The sequence below is a fragment of the Cucurbita pepo genome, chromosome 5 (assembly GCF_057944985.1).
Source record: "Cucurbita pepo subsp. pepo isolate OVF chromosome 5, ASM5794498v1, whole genome shotgun sequence".
Classification (NCBI taxonomy): Eukaryota; Viridiplantae; Streptophyta; class Magnoliopsida; order Cucurbitales; family Cucurbitaceae; genus Cucurbita; species Cucurbita pepo.
The window spans coordinates 14,366,149-14,386,270 of NC_141802.1; the positions used below are offsets into that span (position 1 = coordinate 14,366,149).

At 35.9% G+C, this 20,122-nt stretch overlaps 2 protein-coding genes across 3 annotated transcripts; one reads left to right on the forward strand and one right to left on the reverse strand.

Annotated features, from left to right (window-relative positions):
* Positions 1-148: 148 nt before the first annotated feature.
* LOC111794420 (asparagine synthetase [glutamine-hydrolyzing] 1) lies at positions 149-4,015 on the reverse strand. The gene is made up of 13 exons (XM_023676427.2): positions 3,804-4,015; positions 2,993-3,131; positions 2,799-2,894; positions 2,527-2,668; positions 2,241-2,431; positions 1,983-2,144; positions 1,814-1,894; positions 1,503-1,724; positions 1,273-1,407; positions 1,122-1,202; positions 947-1,033; positions 706-813; positions 149-625 (listed from the first exon to the last, which is right to left on the reverse strand). Exons 1-13 carry the CDS (start codon positions 3,881-3,883, stop codon positions 386-388), a joined length of 1,764 nt encoding a protein of 587 aa, XP_023532195.2. The 5' UTR covers positions 3,884-4,015; the 3' UTR covers positions 149-385.
* Positions 4,016-9,820: 5,805 nt separating this feature from the next.
* LOC111794410 (6-phosphofructo-2-kinase/fructose-2,6-bisphosphatase) lies at positions 9,821-19,068 on the forward strand. Of its 2 annotated transcripts, XM_023676399.2 has the most exons (25): positions 9,821-9,963; positions 10,054-10,306; positions 10,525-10,804; positions 10,895-10,958; positions 11,338-11,633; positions 12,287-12,496; positions 13,310-13,519; positions 13,596-13,691; positions 13,875-13,973; positions 14,073-14,102; positions 14,511-14,564; positions 14,880-14,933; positions 15,010-15,087; positions 15,173-15,264; positions 15,358-15,415; positions 15,483-15,557; positions 15,788-15,835; positions 16,549-16,646; positions 17,618-17,693; positions 17,780-17,845; positions 17,936-18,027; positions 18,214-18,282; positions 18,405-18,468; positions 18,543-18,608; positions 18,728-19,068. In XM_023676399.2, exons 3-25 carry the CDS (start codon positions 10,613-10,615, stop codon positions 18,803-18,805), a joined length of 2,265 nt encoding a protein of 754 aa, XP_023532167.1. In that variant the 5' UTR covers positions 9,821-9,963; positions 10,054-10,306; positions 10,525-10,612; the 3' UTR covers positions 18,806-19,068. The 2 variants fall into 2 exon arrangements, with proteins under 2 accessions (XP_023532167.1, XP_023532168.1); XM_023676400.2 differs by lacking the exons at positions 9,821-9,963; positions 10,054-10,306 and having other exon boundaries at positions 10,624-10,781.
* Positions 19,069-20,122: the final 1,054 nt, after the last annotated feature.

Here is a 20,122-nt window from a genome sequence, read left to right on the forward strand (position 1 = left end):
TAGCTACTAGGTACCACATGCTAACTAGTTATCTATCCGATACCTATCTATATTGCTAGTTTGTGAGAACTAGCTTAAGCCAAAATAGAAATGAACTAGAATTTGAGCTGGCTTGATTCTAATTTGCAATTTTGGTAATCACATCATATAATTAAAATGTACATCCATACATGTTCTTAAAAGGAAGGACATTACATAAATCCGAAGAGTCTAGCACAAATACAATATTGATAGAAAGTTTCCTTAGAAGGTCCCTTGGTAACAACACCCTTGCTCAACACCCTCACACTACGTCGCTCCCGTGTTATTTTATACATTTAAGGTATGTAATTTGGAGGACATGGTTTAGCATCATCAAGCTGGGGGAGCCTACTTTATTACTATTCTAGCTAAGGATTTCTACTCCTGGTGCACTGACCTCCATTCTTGGAATTGTATTCACCATCGGCGGCGGGACAACGCTTTTGACGCCTGTTGCCTCATCTCCGTAAGCTGAAACATGAACTCCAAGTGCAGCTCTACCTGAAGGATCAAGATTTTTAGACCAAGCAGCGTCCCACTCAACAGCCTTTGCTGTGCTGCAAGCGATGCTTGGTCCTCCCGGGATGGTCAGCTGAGCCGCGTTCTGCAAAAAACCATACGAAGTGCAAAGGTTAATGAAATTCACTCACATGGGTAACAATGTCGTTGATGGAAGTAAATTACCTGTGGAAAGAACCTCTCAAATATGGTTCTGTAGTAGTATGCTTCTTTTGATGTTGGAGTGTTTTGGGGGAAAATGTGTCCGGCGTTCAGCATCATCCTATCGGTCACCTGAAAAGTGTGTATTGAGCTTTTATCTTATCATCAAACATATGAACATTGTATCTAAACGATTAAGGCTTGTTTGAAATGGCATTCTAAATACTTCAAATAGGGAAAAGAAGGGAAGGGGTTAGCTGATTACATGTTGAGCAGCATGGGCTTTAAGGCCATCGATCCAACTATATCCAACACCATCACTGAATTGTTCCTTCTGCCTGTACAGAACATTCTGCGGGCAGGAAAAAAGGGTTACATTCTTATTCAAGTTATGGGATGGGATTTTCTTTCAAAGTTGGGGAAAGATTCCCAAGGCAGACCTTAGGGAGATAAGGCTGTTGTTCATCATCGAAAGCTCTCCTGAGAACCCATTTTTCAATTCGACCTTGTTCACGTTTAATCTGAAATAGATTAAAAGATTAGATGAGCAACGAAAGGGCTATAAAGCTAAGAAAGATTTAATTTCCCTACCATTTTCCATTCTGGATCAATGGCCATTGCAGTATCGATAAATTCTTTGTCTAGAAATGGAACTCGAACTTCCAAACCCCACGCTGAAGTTGCTTTGTTTGCTCTTAAGCAATCATACAAATGAAGTGCCTTTATCTGTAAGCAAGAACAAAAGCTCTCTGTAATAATGCAATTCCCCTCAACCCTTAAAAAAAAAAACATCCAGCGGTGCCCTTCATAAAATTATATACCTTGCGACAACTTTCACGGTGAAACTCTTCCTTATTGGGAGCTTTGTGGAAGTACAGATATCCGCCAAAGATCTCATCAGCGCCTTCACCAGAAATCACCATCTTTACTCCTAGAGCCTTAATCTTTCGTGCCATAAGAAACATAGGTGTGCTTGCCCTGATTGTAGTAACATCATATGTTTCTATATGGTAGATAACATCTTCAATGGCATCAATCCCATCCTATTATAAAAGAAGATAAAGATGGTAATACAAGAACAAGAAAAGGGGGGAAATATGTTTGCTTGTAAAGTTCTAGATATGTCTTGTACTTGAACTGTGAAATGGAACTCGTGGTGGACAGTTCCCAAAAAGTCTGCAACTTCTCTAGCAGCCTTCAGATCTGGTGAACCCTGGAGAGCAGAGGATGAATTTTATTCTCTAAAAGAAACGGCTCCCATTATGTATATAATCCATGTGTTTCGAGGAATAGAAACCTACCTCAAGACCAACACAGAAGGAATGGAGTTGTGTACCCCAATGCTTGGCAGCTCTTGTGCCAGCCAAGTGACGAGCTGTGATAGAGGCAACCAATGATGAATCTAAGCCACCAGATAGCAGAACTCCAAAAGGGACATCAGTCATTAGCCTTTTAATTACAGCCTGCATAAGTTAACACGCACGCTCATTATCCTAAGAGAATTTCAGAATGTGTTAAACTTAATAAAATATCTTCAAATCCATCCCATTAGTTCATACATTTTCCAATGAGCGTCTCAGAACAAGTGGATCATATGGAGTCGATGGAATAGCCTCAGAGAACCAGGTTGGATTGTACCATCTTTTGAATCCACCTTCCTTGCTAGAGTAGAAGTGACCCGGTGGAAAAGTCTCAAAATGTTCACAATCATCATTCAGACCTTTGAGCTCCGAAGATATCCAAACGGAGCCTGGCCATAATTAAGAGTATTTAAAGAACATGTCAGTGGATGATTAGATCAAAACACAGGGAAAAGCCAAAGGGATTAAGAATGATTTCAGTTACCATCAAGTCCCCAGCCAATGTAAAGGGAAGTAATCCCAATCGCATCTCGAGCAACAATGAAGCTGTTGTCACGAGTGTCCAACAGCACGAAAGAAAACATTCCATCAAGCATGTCCACAAAATTCTCTCCATATTCTTCATACTACACAGACACCAACGATAAATATCATAATCCCATCCTCCTTTGCCCATGAACCACAACAAATGGCTAACTCATGGGAAATCAGATTATTCAAAAGAAAAAGAATTCCCATAATCATATCTGTTAATACCAAATGTGCGATAACATCACAGTCACTGCCGGTTCGAAATTTGTGGTTGCTCAATTTCTTCCTCAGCTCCTCATGGTTATATATCTCTCCGTTGACCTTATGTCAGGCAAAAACTTTTGCTCATCAGCACGATAAGAGAGAGCGTGTACTCATGCAGGAACCAAGAGCTCAACAAAAAAGGTAAGGGAGTGTACCGTGACGACAATGGACTTATCTTCATTAAAGAGAGGTTGATCACCGGAAGCAGGATCGATAATGGCTAAACGTTGATGAGTTAAATAAAAATCAGTGTGCTGGTAAAGCCCACTCCAATCTGGGCCACGGTGCTTCAATCTGTCAAACCAACAAGTGATTAATGTCAATTCCATCGCAATTTAATTGATTAACTAGGCTGATTACGAAACTTTTCGTTTTCTTTTCCCTTTTTAGTTTTCAAATTATCCGACGGCGTCGTTGCAGAGATCATCATATCTAATTCTCATCTTTCTAAAAGCTAAAAGTTAAAACATCAGAATCAGAAGCAGGACAAAATTGTTCAACGAGGCAGACTTTTTTTCTTCCCCGTAAATCACTGCATGACAAGCAATGCCAAATCGCACTTGAAATCACAACGAAATATCAGCAGAGTTCGTTTCGCTTGCTATTTAACAAACACTAGATTTCAAACACGGTTCATTCTTTTTCGGAAAAAAGAAAAAAAAATTATTACATTCTTCAACAAACAGGCGCGTAAAAAGAACAACGGATATATCAAACTCTAAACACAACAAGAATGTACAAAAAAGAGTCTCGATATCTGAAAAAATAACCTAAAAACAGACCATAGACGACGAGAAAATGGACTTCAAGCAAATAAATTAAAACCTCTTGGTTGTTCTTCATCTCACAAAGTTGAAAAAGTTCCATGAAACTCAAATGCACATATAGTTAGTCATAAGGCAACAACAGGTATACAGATTAAGAACAAAAACGAGAGGAAAAATGCAGAGGAGATTAAGAACTTGCCGTCGAGAGAGTTCAAGAACACGAACACGTTTGGCCTGAGAATCATCGGAGCAACCAAGAACAGCAAGAATTCCACACATAGTGACTGAAAGAAATTTTCAAAGAAGAAGAAGAAGAAGAAGAAGAAAGAAAGAAAAATCCGTTCAGAAAACGGAAAACAAAATAGGAATGAGAGAGATTAACACATAGAACGGTTGGAAAATGTTCAGAAACTCCGCTGCTTAAGCCACGCATTTATAATGCCAGGATTATGTTAATGATGGCGTCATTTTAGTCTATTATCCAGTCCCTATCCTACGTAGCTCCGGGACCACAGCCGTGATACTCTGCTCTGCTGCCACGCGTCGGCATATGTTTCGTCTGTGGAGGTCATTTTTATTGACCCTCGAACCTCCAATTTTCTCGTTTTACCTTTGGGTTACAAACGTCAAACGCTTTGTATAATAAAATATTTTTTTTAGTAAATTTCTCAATTTATTTTTTAATTTTGTTTCTTTTTAAGTGTATTTAATGAGCTACAAATAATTAATTTTAATTTTAACTATCATTCCACTTTAATATATTCTTAATAATTCTCTACAAATTTTATTATTAATTTTTTTTAAAAAAATATATTTAATTTCATAATTATTTTATTTATTTATTATCCAACAATATTTCCAAATCATTTTTAACTATATGGACAGTAATTTTTCAAAGTATGAGTTACAAAATTTAATTAAATATTTGAAATAACACGACCCTCCAGTATGATATTGTCCATTTTGAGGTTTGACTCATTTAGAGTCTTAGTCATTTTGATACGCCTCACCTTAATCGAAGCTCTACTCCTTTGGAGTCTTAGTAAGGAGTCTTAGTCATTTTTTACTGCCTTCGAGGAGACTTGACTCCTTCTCTTTTTGAGTCCTTTGTTCGATAGCACGACTACGACTCTCCACAATGGTATGATATTATTCACTTTGACCATAAGCTTTCATGGCTTTGCTTTGGACTTCTTCAAAAGGCCTCAAGTCAACGGAGAGAGTATTCCTTGATTATAAACTCAGGATCATTTCCTAAATTAACTGACGTGGGACTTTCATCATCCAACATTTATTTTTATTAAAAAAATAAAAATTTAGGCCTGAACAACGTGAATCAATCCAATCCAAATGGTTTCGTTAAGTTGGGTTTATTATTGTTTAGGTTGAAAATGTTAGCGTTTAAAAAAATGTATTTAATTTCCAATAAATAGTAAAAAAAAATTTATTTTTATTTTATGGATTCAATGAAATTTAAATTATTTTAACATTACTTATTATTGGTCAAAAATGACTTTTTAAAAATTTAATGTCCACGTGTTGCGTTTCCTGAATTCACGTGGCTGACATATCCGTATAATTTTGGCTCTATTTGACTTTTTACGAATCTTTATCCACAAATGTCCCTTCAAATAATTTTTTTATATATATATATATATAAAAAGCATGTAAAATGCGCACATTAAGTTAGAATTACATTTATTTTATAAAGAAAATCAAGTCAATTTCTTTTTTATAAGGGTAATTAGGTAATTGCATATGTAATGTTTTTTTTTATATTTTTTTTATTTGAGTTGGATAATTGTAAGCCACATGAATGGATATTTTTATTGTATTGTAAAAAATTAATAAAAATATATTGAATAGAGGAAGTTATTTGTTTTCTACGATAAATTTTACAATAAAAAATTTAAATATTTTGTAAATGTAATGTACAAAATGCTATTAGTTAGACCGTCGAAGGAAACACAGAGGAAACTAGGTCACCAAACCGAAGGGAAAGGGCATGCACCCAACGTGCCCCCAGTTCGGGTGATCTTGATCCACCTTTATCTGAACCTTTTTTGAACTGATTGGAGAAGAAGTCAATGAAAATTCTAAGGGAATCGTATTTCTTCTAAGCTATTCATCATTTAGAAACTATTACTACATTAGTTTTCTCCTCGGCTAATTTAAGCATCCGAGTCTATATGGCAAGACCACACTAGTGTACAAGTCGATTTTTTTCGTAGATCACGTTCTTGATAGTAACAATTGGCGCCATCTGCGAGGAAGAAAAAATTTGCTTGAAATATCTGCATACAATATACAAAATCCAGATGAAGAGGATTTAGATAAGGATCGTCACACCTAAACAACACGTGAAAGGTACACCTCCTCGACCTCCTACTCAACAAGGCCGATCAGAGGAAGAGATCACGAAGCTAAAGAGAAGAATAAGCATAATAGACCAATACTTGGTTTAGATCCTTAAAATGTTGGACAATCAAGCTCATCCATTGAAGATTCAAGAGGAACTGGTTCGAGATTCCAAAAAGGAAAAGGCTTGGAGGGTATGAGAAACAAAAACTCATACTAAAAAAACCAAAGCAAAACCCGATCCTTCGAGGAAATCATACGAGAAAATGTTCAAAAGAAAAAAAAAAAAACGCGTGGCCAAAGATTCACAAAGTCAAATCTTTTTGTGTCGATAGTACCAAACAATTCAAGTTAGGCCGACCAGATAATGACAATATGACAACAATATCTTGATAAGGATCAAACTTACAAAGTCTGATTAGGATAAAGTAGAAGCGATAAGCTACATCGATGCTAATGTATGAAGCCTCCGTAGAAAGTCGATCCATTCAAAGTTCAAAGAGATCTCGGGAACATCTTAGAAAACTTCAAAAGAAGATTTCTTAAGCTTCACGATGTTAAAAGAAGCTCTGAATTGAAACAGTAGATCCTCCCGAGGTTCACCGAAAGTTCAAAGTTTCAACCATCAGACTTAGAAGACAAGTTCAGTGGAACACTCAGACACATACAAATTATGGATGGAGCTCCACGGAGTTTATACTCCAATTCGATATAAAGTGTTCACTTCTATATAGATACATTCAACCAAAGAATCATTTAGAAAGTTAAAAAGAACGTGAACGGGTTCTCTCAAAGAATTAGAATCTTAAAAAATATTAAGAGTTCCGATAGTTCTGATAGAGTTTCGTGGTCACTGTAGACCACCACTGTCGCCGCATTTACCATCGTCAAAACTACCGTTTGGAAAACAGTTAATTTTCATAAGACTTGTTATTTTAGTTCAACCTCGAGTTTGGATGCGACGTACCACTAACATTTATCTCTAAATTTCGATATAGTACCAGACACCAAAGTGGGAAGTTTGACATGTCAACCAATGAGCTTAAAGGTTGTTGGGAAAGTTGGAATATAGACGGTATATTCTCACGAGAGAACGGTGAGCAATAAGGCTGATAAATTTTGGAATTTGTGCCTTGATGGTTTAAATCAATCCGTAGATATTCTAGCGTAGGTTCGGTCTAGTTAAGAGTTGGACTAACCTATATAGTGTCGGTTAAGATAAACACTCTAAGCAAGAGACATTCCTATTGAAACTAAACTATTTTGTTTCGGGACAGCATAAGTATATTTTTATCCACATGGGTAATAATTGTTGTCAAAATTGAGGCCTCACAATGAATTACCAGTACGAGAAGTGGCAATAAAGACAGGTACCCCATGGATACCACCAACCGGCATAGCCTGCAATAATGATAGGCTTAAAAGAGGAGACATGTTTGGTTTTTTGTTTTTTGTTTTTTTCTCAAGAACAAGGCCACCAATTTAATCCATGTTTTTTTTTTTAATTCATATTGGTAGGTTTTTAAAATAAAGGTGAATTATGGAGTAATAAATAAATAAAATAAATATGAATTATTCTCGTCAAATTTTCAACTCTGTTATCCGCCTTGAAAAATACATGACACCGAGGGGCCCTAGTTGGGTTATGACCACTGAATGAGATGAACGGTTCTCATCTAAAATAACCAAGGGTAATAGTGGAAAATCATCATATGTTCTTGGAGTGATGTAATTCATACCCGTTTAGATATCGATGTTTAGGCTTTACGTTCCCGAGAATGTGATGATACATTGTCAAGCCTATATTTTATTGGTGAAGAGTATATGTCTTAACTAGTTAAGCTATGTTCGAATTGGTATATAATTGTATATATAATTAATATTAAAAAAGTGTAAACTTTAGGTTAAGAGTGGTCCTTGAAAACTATGTAGATGGTGAAGTATTTGGACGTTGTGGAAAAATTGTATGTATCGTATCTTCTTCAATGGGTACAAGTCAAATACTTTACTTTTAAACGGAAAAATTCAATTTGTTCTCCTCACGAGCAACTAAAAGTTACAAATCTAAGAATCCACATTGGTTGAAGACGGAACGAAACATTTCTTATCAGATGTGAAATCTTTTTCCTAGCACACGCGTTTTAAAATCGTGAGGTTGACTATGATATGTAATGGGCTAAAACGAACTATATCTGCTAGTGGTGAGCTTGAACTATTACTAATGGTATTAGAGCCAGTCACTGAGTGGTGTGCCAACGAAACTCTGGCCCCCAAGGAGATGGATTGTGAGATCCCACATTGGTTGAAGACGGAAATGAAACATTTCTTATCAAATGTGAAAACATTTTCCTAGCACACGCGTTTTAAAATTGTGAGGTTGACAACGATATGTAATGAGCTAAACTGAACTATATCTGCTAGCGGTGAGCTTGAACTATTACCAGCGAATACTGTGGCCCGCAAGGAGATGAATTGTGAGATCCCACATTGGTTGGAGAGCTTGCTTGGCCCTTAAGGGAGTAAACTATGAGTGTAACGGCCCAGATCCACCGCTAGCAGATATTGTTCTCTTTGGACTTTCCTTTTCGGACTTTCCCTCAAGACTTTAAAATGCGTTTGTTAAAACCTAAGAGATTCGAACCAATAGCATGCAAGTTATAATTAAGGTGGTTCAGAAAACAGACAAGACGCAGCCCAGTGGAAGTTATGGCCACCCATTTACATTATCACCACCTTCGATTAAAATTGGATATTTTAAATTGCACCAATTATTTATAAAATGTCTAAAAATGTTTAAATTAATTAATTTAATAGATATAACTTTTTATTCACAAAAAATTGGAGTCGCTGACACAATTTATAATAATCAAAGTCCACTGATAATCAAAGCCTACTGCTAGCGGATATTATCTGTTTTGGTCTGTTATACGTATCAGTCTTGCAGTTTTAAAACGTGTCTATTAGAAAGAAGTTTTCACACACTCTTGTGAAGGATGTTTCATTTCTCTCTCAAACCGAAGTGGGATCTCACAATCCACCCCTCTTGAGGACTTGTTGACACACCATCCGGTGTCAGGCCATGATACTATGAGAATATTTGCTAAAACCACTAACACCTACACTGTCACAATCGCACTCTTGATGGCAGCGGACTTGCGATTGTGCAACACTCGCTTTCCAACGACAAGTGAGTTAAGCCAATTAGTTCTTGCATCGCCTACGGGCAAGTGACGTATGCTCGAGCCTCAGGCCTCGGTTTTAAGAGAAGGTTTTAGAAAATGAGGACAGAGAGAGATTTTTGAAAGAGACGTTATATAAGTAAGCAAGAAAGTAATAACAACGGCTCACAGTATATAACCTTGGGTAGGGGATACGACTAGTTGTCAATGGATACATGATATTAGCGGATGATCAACGGTCAAATATGATACCTATGTTAAACAAAGGTTAATTATCTTCAATAATGCACGATATTAGCCTATAATCAAGAGTCAAATATGATAGGTTAAACCGTATTAAAAGGCTAAATATACGGAGCAAACTTAAAATATTTAAATGTTTGAAAATTAAAATAAAAAAATTTATAGAAAAAATTTAAAGTTTTAAAACTAAATTGGTAAATTGATAATAAGAAAAAAAACTTCTATTTTTTATAACACATGAAAATAACTCTTATTATTCGAACTCTCCCATTATATAAATATAGAAGTAGAAGAATTCACTCTCACTTGGGCCTAGATCTACGCTGAATATATTTTTTTTAATCTGTCGTGACGACAATGGCTTCCTTCAACTCAATTGCAAAGGCGAATCCGGAGCGATCTGGACAGAAATTGAAAATGCATGGGAAAGAACTGGAAATCTCAACTTCCGGATTAATGGAGGGATTCAGTAGATGTTGAACAAATTTATTGTGAACTCCAATTCTGGATCAATGGATGGTTTTAGCAAAAGTAGTATAAATTTTCATGCGATCTACTAAAATTTAATGAAAAGCAGAGGTATGGTGATCGATTTATCAAAGCCCTAATCTCTTCCTCATCTTCAAGCGTTTTATTTAAGAATCTCATCTTTTGCTGTTAAAATTACAGGAAGATTCACACATGTGGGCTGATGGTGATCGATTTGTCAAAACCCTAATTTTCCTTATTCGATTCGGGAGCAATCTTAGCCCATTAAGGTGAAGATCGGTTGGTCCAAAGAGTTGGGTGCAATCTTAGCCCATTAAGCTCGGAACGGTTTTTGTCGATGCACCGTCGTGTAGCGGAGTAGAACTCATCAAATTCGCATCCGTGGCAGTGCTGGGCCATCGTCTTTAACTAACGAAGCCTAACAAGCAGTGAGGTATTTCATGGTCTCTCTCTGTCTTTCTCTGTTTGATTCCGTTCTTATCGGCAAGAGAAAAAGAAAGATCGAACTGATCTTGGAAACGCGCGAACTGCCCATTTCATCACTTTTATTCTCCATCTCTCGTCCCTCTCGCGCTTTTATCCAATTCCGCAAGCCAACGAAATAGAAGAGAATCTAACTCCACTTTTTTATGGCTTCAACTTGTTTCCTAGATTGGCGATAGTTTCTGTTCGTGACAAATCTCACTTCTGTACTGAAAATTTTCTGGCGGCAGCAATTCATTGAACCGGCTGGAAGAGAATGGGTGCCGGTGCGTCCAAGAATTTGGATGGTGGGTCTCATGGGAGTGAAGAGCGAGATGAAAACCTAAACCAAGCGGGTGGGCAGCTCTATATTTCCTTGAAGATGGAGAATTTTAAACTCAGAGGCGAGCTCGTTCCTCATATTTATGGCTCTGCTCCGCTTGTTGGTTCGTGGGATTCATCTAAAGCTGTAACCGTTCTCTTTCCATTATTACCCTTTATATTAAGCTTCAGTTTACAACAATCTCTAATATTGAATTTAACTTTTATGGTGCCATAGCTCTCCTTAGAACGTGAATCAGCATCAATGTGGGAATTGAGCTTTGTTGTTCCTCCTAATCATGGTAACTATCATTCACTTTCCTATTGATCGCCTGTTAGGAGGGGTTGGGGTGTGGGGGATGGGCGGTGGACGGTGGAGAGTTACTTTGGTGATAAAAAAACATAGGGATATTAAGGTTACGAGGTCCTTTTTTTAATCCATGTTCTGTTTTTTCAAAATGAAGTCTTGCTAGCTTATTTGTCGTGCTTCAATAGGGTATAATAATGAGGATTTTTAATCTCTTTACTGTAGTTGTATGAACTTGAATTGTGTTTATAAAACATCAAAACCTCCTGTCCATCTAATGGAGGTGAAATTACAAAAGACTTAAAACATTTCCAAACTTTTCCTGTACATTTAAAAAAAATATATTTTCATTTCATCTACACTGTTGAATTCAGAATCATTGGATTTCAAGTTCCTGTTGAAGCCGAAGTATAGCAATTCACCTTGTATAGTCGAGGAGGGTCCCAACCGACTATTTTTAGGAGGAATGTTGCAAGGGGATACCAGGATGGCCCTCTTCAGGTTGGGTGCTGATGAAGTTTTGGAGTACAGAGTGTTCATTAAAGCAGACAGGGTTTCACCTTTTGATCTGGCTGCAAGTTGGAGGGCTTATCAGGACAATCTTCGTCCTTCAGCTGCTCGTGGAATTCCTGATGTGAGCATAAACTCATCGTCAGAGACTGGTCCTGAGGTATCTTTTGTCCTCCTCCCCCCCACAAAAAGGGGGGAAAAATCGTTGCATATACAATGTTCCATTGAAAATTATTCTATTTTAAAGAAAGTTTTGCTTGCCAGTATATTATTACCACTCGCAATTAAGTCTTGGAGAAACAAATTATTAGGATTTGATTAGTTGTACATCTTTTTCTCGTTGATTTATGTTTTTCTGTTCAGTACGTACTTCAACTTTCATTGTTTTAGCATTTGATTAGTTCCTTATAGTGATGTGCAACAGTGCAAAGTTATTTTAGACATGTCAAAAGGAATGACTTATCACATCCTTCATCTAAAATGCATGAAAATGATGTGTAACACAGTCAATATATGAAACGAAGACGACTAAAACGTCAGTAACTTAAAACTAAAACATAATGAAACGAATATGACTAAAATGTCTTTAACTTAAAACTAAAACATAGAGATGTCAAGGACACATTTATTTCAAATTATATTTAGATGTTTCAGCTTGTTTGCATTCGATATTTGCATTTCAAATACAATGGGAAGTAAGTAATGGAATTGGTATTTTTTCCATGTGTATTAGAAGCAAAGTTTTAATAATCTAATTTTAAGGAAAAAAAATATTTATACCTTCTTCCTCTGTCTTTTCTCTTGCCTTTACAGAATAGTTCATCTGCTAGCTTGGAGCTTGATCTTGAACACTATGTGGTCCCAGCTCCTTCATCAAACTCAGGTCATGTCTATGCAGCTAACTTGACAGAGACTCCTAGATCATTAACTGGTTTTGGGGTTCATTCCAATGCCGATAAGGTAGGGAATACATCATCATCTAAGGAGAGCAGTATTCTTGGGGATCAACCAGCAACTGTAAAGGTGTTTTCTTTTTTGTAATGTATATATTAAATTTCAATTCTATTGTAAGCATTAATTAGAGTGTAAGACATCAAAATGTTTGGACACTTGATGCAACTGGATTAATTTTATTTCATTGCATCTTTATTTGAAACTCATATATAACGAAATATTTTTAGAAATGCATAGTATCCTTGTTTAAAAAACTTGCTCATCAGGATACTTTTTAACAGTTTTCAAGGAAAATAGGAGAGTAGAGAACAAAAACACTATTTTACTGTTTTTATCTATTTTCTTTTTTGATTGGTTTAATTTTCTATTCATATATAATGTAAGTTAAGTTTTCCATATCATTTGATTTAAACGTGTTATATTTGTATATGATATGGAAATCAAATCAATTGAAATACAAGAATATGAAACATCTTTTCTATTAAAATTATTATTTAGTTTCTTGGTTGTTTGATTGCATTTTCTGCTTTGGATGGTTCACTTTATAAAGGCTGGATAGTTTCATGGCTATTGATACGGCCTCTTGGTAGTGAATAAGTGAGTCCAGTTTTGTTTACTCTTAGAATTAATATTTTCAAACTGGCTTAAAAATGAAAAACAATGGAAGCAATTTCAGAATTTCAATCTTAAAACAAATACACCGAAACATCTCCATGTTTTGCTAGATTGTTTACTTGTTCATCCTTGTCTCATTGGAGATACGAAATTGATATCTAAACTGTAAATAGGCTTTTTTTTTTTGCTCATCAATGGCAGAATGTTTACTTTTTGTATGTCTATCGTATTTTTTTCATGTTTAGTTTTTGGTTGTTGCTTATGTAGGATATGACAATCATTGTTCCTGATCCATCCAAGATGTATATGGGTTCTGGAATGGTTGAATCAAAGTCGGTAGGGACGTTTTCTCATTTGCCAAAGCAAGACAGTCATAGGGGGCTTTTTGTGGATCGAGGTGTTGGATCCCCTAGGCTTGTTAAATCACCTAGTACTAGCGCTTTCTTTGCAGATCTGAAATTGGATACAGAGTCTAAGGTTGGTATTTTATTTTTCGTTTCTCAATACTACAAGTCATATTATTTATCTTCTATATTTTCTTGTTTGTTAATAGAATTCAATGCCAGCAGCGGCTGGAGCTGTTGCTGCTGCAGCTATCGCTGATCAAATGCTTGGACCAAAGGAGGATAGACATTTGGCGATTGTTTTGGTAGGATGAATGGTTTTTCTAAAATATCATTAATTATTGAGTTTTAGATATGGTGAGGTGGACTACCCATTGTAATAGGCTAAAGGGCTATAGTAGTATTTGGTGACAATTTTTCACTTTTTCATTAGTAGTTTGGTAGTTTGAAGACTGAAAATGCTCTCACGACTTTTTGATGTGGTTTAGGTTGGTTTGCCAGCTCGAGGCAAGACTTTTACAGCTGCTAAGCTTACGAGATATCTTCGTTGGTTAGGTCATGAGACAAAGCATTTCAACGTTGGCAAGGTTTGACTTTCTCATAACTCTTATGCATTGTTTTATATTATATTATATGATGAATGAACTTTAGAGTTCAATATAAATATGTTTTCTTTGTTGTAACAGTACCGACGCCTTAAACATGGGACTAATCAGGTGTGTTTTCAAATATGATGCACAATTTTGACTCGTCAATTCTTCAATTTCAATAGTACTTAATTAACTATTGATAATTCTTGGGGGAAAACTCTATCAATTATTAGCCGATCAATTATGACTAGATGGACAAGGAATGGTACTTAGGAGGGCACATAAACTTGTGTGGGTAGGACTGAATTTTCAGGACTTCTCGCTTCAAAGACTGCCATTAGGCCACCTAGTTTACTCGTACAATAGATGGCACTTTTAAAGTTTGTTTTGTTCTGTTTCTTCTTTTTTTTTTATAGGAAAAAAAATGTTTCATAGATTTATTTACTCATACTTCATTCTGTTGGTGATTATGGTGTCCACATGAGGATGCCATTTTGATGCTCTTTTATGTGAAAAGCTTTTCTGTATGTGCAGTCTGCTGACTTTTTCCGAGCTGACAATCCAGAAGGCATGGAGGCACGTAATGAGGTGAATTCTAGAAACTGATGACATGTTATAGATAAAAGAAAGTGGGATTTCATTCGCCTCCAATTTGTCTACTGTGCATCTATTTAAAACATTTATATTGGGACCGTCACTTACCCTAAAAGATGGAACCCCCCACCCCCTACCAAAAAAGAAAAACGAAAGGGATCCATTATCTTAAGAAAGTCACCAACACTTCCTACTATAAAACAAAAAGATGCAATTTCAAGGTTACTTGACTAACATGGATTATTGGTAAGGTTAACACCATGTTAATATTTTCTGTGTAAATAGTTTTAATATATCACCTGCTGCTAGGTAGCAGCTCTAGCTATGGAGGATATGATATCTTGGATGCAGGAAGGTGGCCAGGTAAGGTTTTCCACTGTTACGTCTATTACGTGGATTAAACTAATGGTTTTATTTTGCTAATAATAAATTAATTTAGGTTGGAATATTTGATGCCACAAACAGTACTAGGAAACGGAGAAACATGTTGATGAAATTGGCTGAAGGAAAATGTCGGGTATAATGATGATCATACCTGTAATTGTAGTGAAGAATTCCAAAAGTATTAAGTTATCTCATCCTTCTTTATCTTTCAATTGCAGATCATTTTTCTAGAAACTCTATGCAATGATCAGCGCATCATTGAAAGGAATATACGTCTTAAAATACAACAAAGTCCTGATTATGCTGATGAGTATGTTTCCCAAGCACTTAATTCATTCTTTTTGGAATTTAGTCTGTTTCTTTTTTGGAACACAGTTAGTGTTTTTTTTTTCCCTTCTTGTAGGCCGGATTTTGAGGCTGGATATCGCGACTTCAAAGCTCGACTGGACAACTATGAAAAAGTAGTTCTCTTAGATATTATTATTTTTCTGGTATATGTTGAAAAATCTAAATTTTCTCTTATGTCAGGTTTATGAACCTGTTGAAGAGGGATCTTATATTAAAATGATTGACATGGTTAGTGGCCATGGAGGACAGATACAAGTGAGTTTATCTCTTCTGTGATTTTTGTGCCTTTGTTACTTCTTATTTTTCAATTCCTCGTTTGCGTTATTTCATTTCTAACTTATGATATTGTAGGGTGGTTATTTTGTAGTAACTATTATTTTCAAAAGAGAGTAGCGGTGTGGTTATTTTGTTTAGATCAAGCGCATATAGTATTTATCTCACTTGATAATTTTGGTATTCTCAAAAGTATATATTTGCTTATTCAGGTCAACAACATCAGTGGGTATCTCCCCGGACGAATTGTCTTTTTCTTGGTATGATCTCCCCTTTGATCGATTTTTTTTATTATGATAAAAAAAATGTAGACATTCTTAATTCGTTCGAGGCTCTATAAATTCTAGTTTGAATTTAATGAATTTTAGTCTTATCATGAGTCTAAAGCCCCTCGCACCGTCTTTGCTCGATCACCATGTTTTGTCCATTTTCATAATTTTTTATCATAGGACTTCTATGTGAGTGTTAATGAGCTTTTACCGAAGGAGGGTACATATGGATAAAGCTTAGCCTTTAGAATTGCTAATGAGCGTTAGCAAATTTACAGAATGGCTCAATAAAACTCCTTTTTAAAAAAATTATATTACAAATAAAGGAGAGGGATTTCAATAACCACTAGATCTAAGAGGGCTCAAGGTGATGTCACTGTATGAATAGCTCATTTTGAAAATTGGAATCTTGAGTATACGATTTGCTAATTGAAAACCCAACTGGTGGACCCTGTGGAATTTGTTTGATGATTGTTGCTTCGATTCAGATTTTGACATTTTTTTGTAGGATCTATTTTTGATGTACTACAAAAAAGGATCTGTATATTAATATATCATTATGTACTCATACGAACTTCTTTATGTTCTCATCAAATATTTTATTTAATATGGGGCAGGTGAATAGTCATCTCATCAAATAATTTATTATGTACTCTACGAACTTCTTTTTGTTCTCATCAAATATTTTATTTAATATGGTGCAGGTGAATACCCATCTCACTCCGCGACCAATATTACTCACTAGGCATGGTGAGAGTATGGATAATGTTAGAGGTAGGATCGGAGGCGACACTGAATTAAGGTATGCATAAGAAAACAGGTATAGAGATAAAGTTTTTATGTTCTTACATCACAAAATATTTTAAGGTAATTTATTGTATCTAGTATCTATACTTATGGAAGGAGAGATTTCTCTGTTGAACCTGCCACCATTTTTTCTTAGATGACATAATATTATATTAACCAGGGACAGTAAAAAAAAAGTTAATGTAGGCAAGAAGATCCTTTTTGGTGGAGTTGCTTCAAGATCCTTTTAAGTCGAACTGTTCAAGAAAGAATATTTTGATGATGTATTTGTGTGCAGAAGAATTAAATCAGAATGAGTTTAGGTTTCATGCCGTTCAAGAGAGAAATATTTGATGGTTATTTCTATTATGCTTAAGTCCCATTTTTCCCCCTTTTTGGTTTACCTTTTCTTTCTTTCTTGTTTCTGTTTTCTTTCCATATAGGTTTTCCAATTTCCTTTTTATCTTCCCTCAAAAGTGTCGTGTGTCAAGTTAGTAACCTATATAAATGTAGGGCAGTATTTGCTTTTCTGTAAAAATATAGAGGAACCTTTGCCCCTAAACTTCCTCAATTTTTTGTCTGATATTTGACCAATTTTGCTAAGGCTCAGTAGCTCTTTATGAGCAAGTATAATGATAAATAAATTTTCCAGTGCTTGTATCGCATGCTCAAGTTGGATTTTCAAAACAATACTTGGCTTTATGAATATGTTAGAAGTACTAATTGTGAAATATTGAGAATATTATTTGGACAATAGGTGTGGCATATTTGTATTATCTAAGAAGTTGGTTAGGGTGGATGGTTATAAATAAAGTGAGTTTGGGGTTTGGGCAAAATTTTGGGGATTAATTTTGTAGGAGGGAGATGGCCTTCTTGAAATGCTATAACTTGTATGTTTTCTCTTTGATATGGTCTTATTTTCTTATTTTTCAATCTCAAAATTGGTTCCTGTTAAAATATTGAATTGGGATTTACTTCTTCTGGCAGTGAGGCTGGAAAAGTTTATTCAAAGAAGCTTGCTAACTTTGTTGAAAAACGACTGAAGTCTGAACGGGCTGCCTCTGTAAGCCCAAAATTTCAATGCGAATGAATTTGCGTCTGGTTATTTAAAACTCTAATGTCATCCTTTATGACTTTGTCGTGGTTTAGATTTGGACCAGCACACTTCAGCGAACAATTTTGACGGCGAGTCCTATTGGTGGAGGATTCCCCAAGGTTAGTTTGCTATCTGAAAGATTAAGGCTTTTAACAACTCTCACTTGTACGCACATGTATAAAATGCTCTATGGTTATTCCTTCTATTAGATTCAATGGCGTGCACTTGATGAGATATATGCTGGAGTTTGTGATGGAATGACTTATGAAGAGATAAAGAAAAACATGCCCGAGGAATATGAGTATGTGCAACCTCCCCTTCCCCTTGATCTTCGTCTCTTTTCCTGCATAATTTGAATGGATGTTTATTTCTGTCAGATATTCGTTATGATAATTCAGTAAGCTTCTTTGCTAGTCGTGGAAGTTGCTCCTCTATTAACTGTAACACTCTTTGCCCATTGGCAATTCCTTACATTTTTCACTTGCAGAGCACGTAAGAAGGATAAATTGAGATATAGATATCCTCGTGGAGAATCTTATTTGGATGTTATCCAAAGGTGCACAATGTTTCTTTTTTTACCCAAAGCTTCAAACATTCTCATTATTTTATCTTCGTTAGTTATGGCTAATGCCTGTTTTATTTGTTTTACTTTCTGGGGCCATTAATGTTAATGCACAGGCTTGAACCAGTAATTATTGAGCTTGAAAGACAACGGGCACCTGTTGTCGTTATTTCTCATCAGGTAAACTAATTTTTTAACCATTCCATCGTCCATATTTACAGGTGGTTACCTTTCTATTTTGTCTTTGATTACAGGCGGTCTTGAGAGCGTTGTATGCTTATTTTGCTGATAGGCCCCTGAAAGAAATTCCACACATTGAGGTAATTGTGCAGATAATTAACAATCACTTTTTATATTTTCAACATCAATATTTAGGAGCGAGTGAATGCTTGTGGTCTCAACTAGAATGGTTTAAAATGCTCCGGTTCAATTTTGGCAGGTCCCGCTTCATACAATAATTGAGATACAAATGGGAGTGACGGGTGTGCAAGAAAAAAGATACAAACTTATGGACTAACATATCCCTGGATGTTATTCTATAATTCTCATGTTCTTTGAGAAAATCCTATGCATTCTTTTAATTTTCATTCATTACCAAGATGTTGGTGTCATAAGTTGTGCCTCACTTATCATTGACCTCCGATGCTAATGTGATGAGAACTCTTGTTCATTTTTGTAACAGTGATGTGTATGAATGTAACTCGTACTCAGGCAGGGTGGGATTGATGAACAAAATTCCCTTCCATTCAAACAGGACTTGGAGGAGTTCTATTCCATCTATATTTTGTTCAATTATTAAAATCAAGGAAGTTTTAGATGGTAAAAATATGGATATTAACAGGTCGTTGTTCTTATGGAGGCAAAAGTTAGCTATTTGGTTACGGTCTACTTTGACCCATCAAAGATAAAAATTCAAAACGGCAGTCTGTAGGCGAGAGGTATTTGAGAAAGCATTTTTCTCCATCAGGGAAGAAGCTTTTCCTGAAATTTTCAATTTACTTTTACCTTTCATGAGCTCCTTCAGGTGATGAATGATTGTGATGAGAGATTGTAGAAGCAAACTCACTGGTTGATCTATAAATCAGGAAGCAAAAAGATTTGACTCCGAGGAGACCTATCTTCCCAGCTTCCCCCAAGTGGGCCAAATTCAACCTGAGGTAACTTTTTCTTATTTGTTTGAGAGATTTTAAACCTATTAAAATTAAATGCAATACAGTCATTTGATGATCCAAGGCACCCTTGCGAAATTAACTCTCTTGAACGCAACATCTTGAAGACATCCTTTTCGATTCATGCTGCTCTGGTGTTAAACAAATAGGCTGTGCTTTAGTTCTTTAACATTTTGGGTTTTTACTGAATTTAGTATATATTTAGTCAAATATGATGGTACAAAAATGAATATTAGAATTAGGAATCCTGCTTCCTGCTTGTTGCTGCCGTCGCCTTCACGAGGCCTCCATTTCTGGGTTTCTTGGGATTATGGTCTTTCTCCATCTCCCATCGTTGGTATATTATGTAATCATTTCATAAAGACAAAGACCAACGTCTCCCAACTACCACATCCACATATCCCAATCTCAGGCCTCATTATTATATAAATTTCTCCACTTTAACCAATGACTTCAGTTTCACGTAATCTTTTTCTCATGGGAATCAGCAAGATCCATGGTACACCCTCTCTTCCATCCTTCCCTTATATCTTTAATCAATCTTAACCCAATCCATCCATAACCTCAATCCCACTCCCTCTTTCTCTTAGAAGTATGTTCAACTCTGCACAATCACTCAGTTTTTCATCTTTTTATCCACTTGGTCATGCCTTCAGGAGCCTTCT

Bases quoted from the DNA above. Each gene is read 5' to 3' on its own strand.
- LOC111794420 (XM_023676427.2), bottom strand. From the start codon at position 3,883: ATGTGTGGAATTCTTGCTGTTCTTGGTTGCTCCGATGATTCTCAGGCC. The intron at 2,895-2,992 runs GTACACTCCCTT...GCCTGACATAAG, and splicing joins ATAAGTCCATTGTCGTCACG to GTCAACGGAGAGATATATAA. The intron at 1,408-1,502 runs GTATATAATTTT...TCTTGCTTACAG, and splicing joins ACCGTGAAAGTTGTCGCAAG to ATAAAGGCACTTCATTTGTA.
- LOC111794410 (XM_023676399.2), top strand. From the start codon at position 10,613: ATGGGTGCCGGTGCGTCCAAGAATTTGGATGGTGGGTCTCATGGGAGT. The intron at 13,974-14,072 runs GTTTGACTTTCT...TTGTTGTAACAG, and splicing joins AGCATTTCAACGTTGGCAAG to TACCGACGCCTTAAACATGG. The intron at 18,028-18,213 runs GTATGTGCAACC...TTTCACTTGCAG, and splicing joins AACATGCCCGAGGAATATGA to AGCACGTAAGAAGGATAAAT.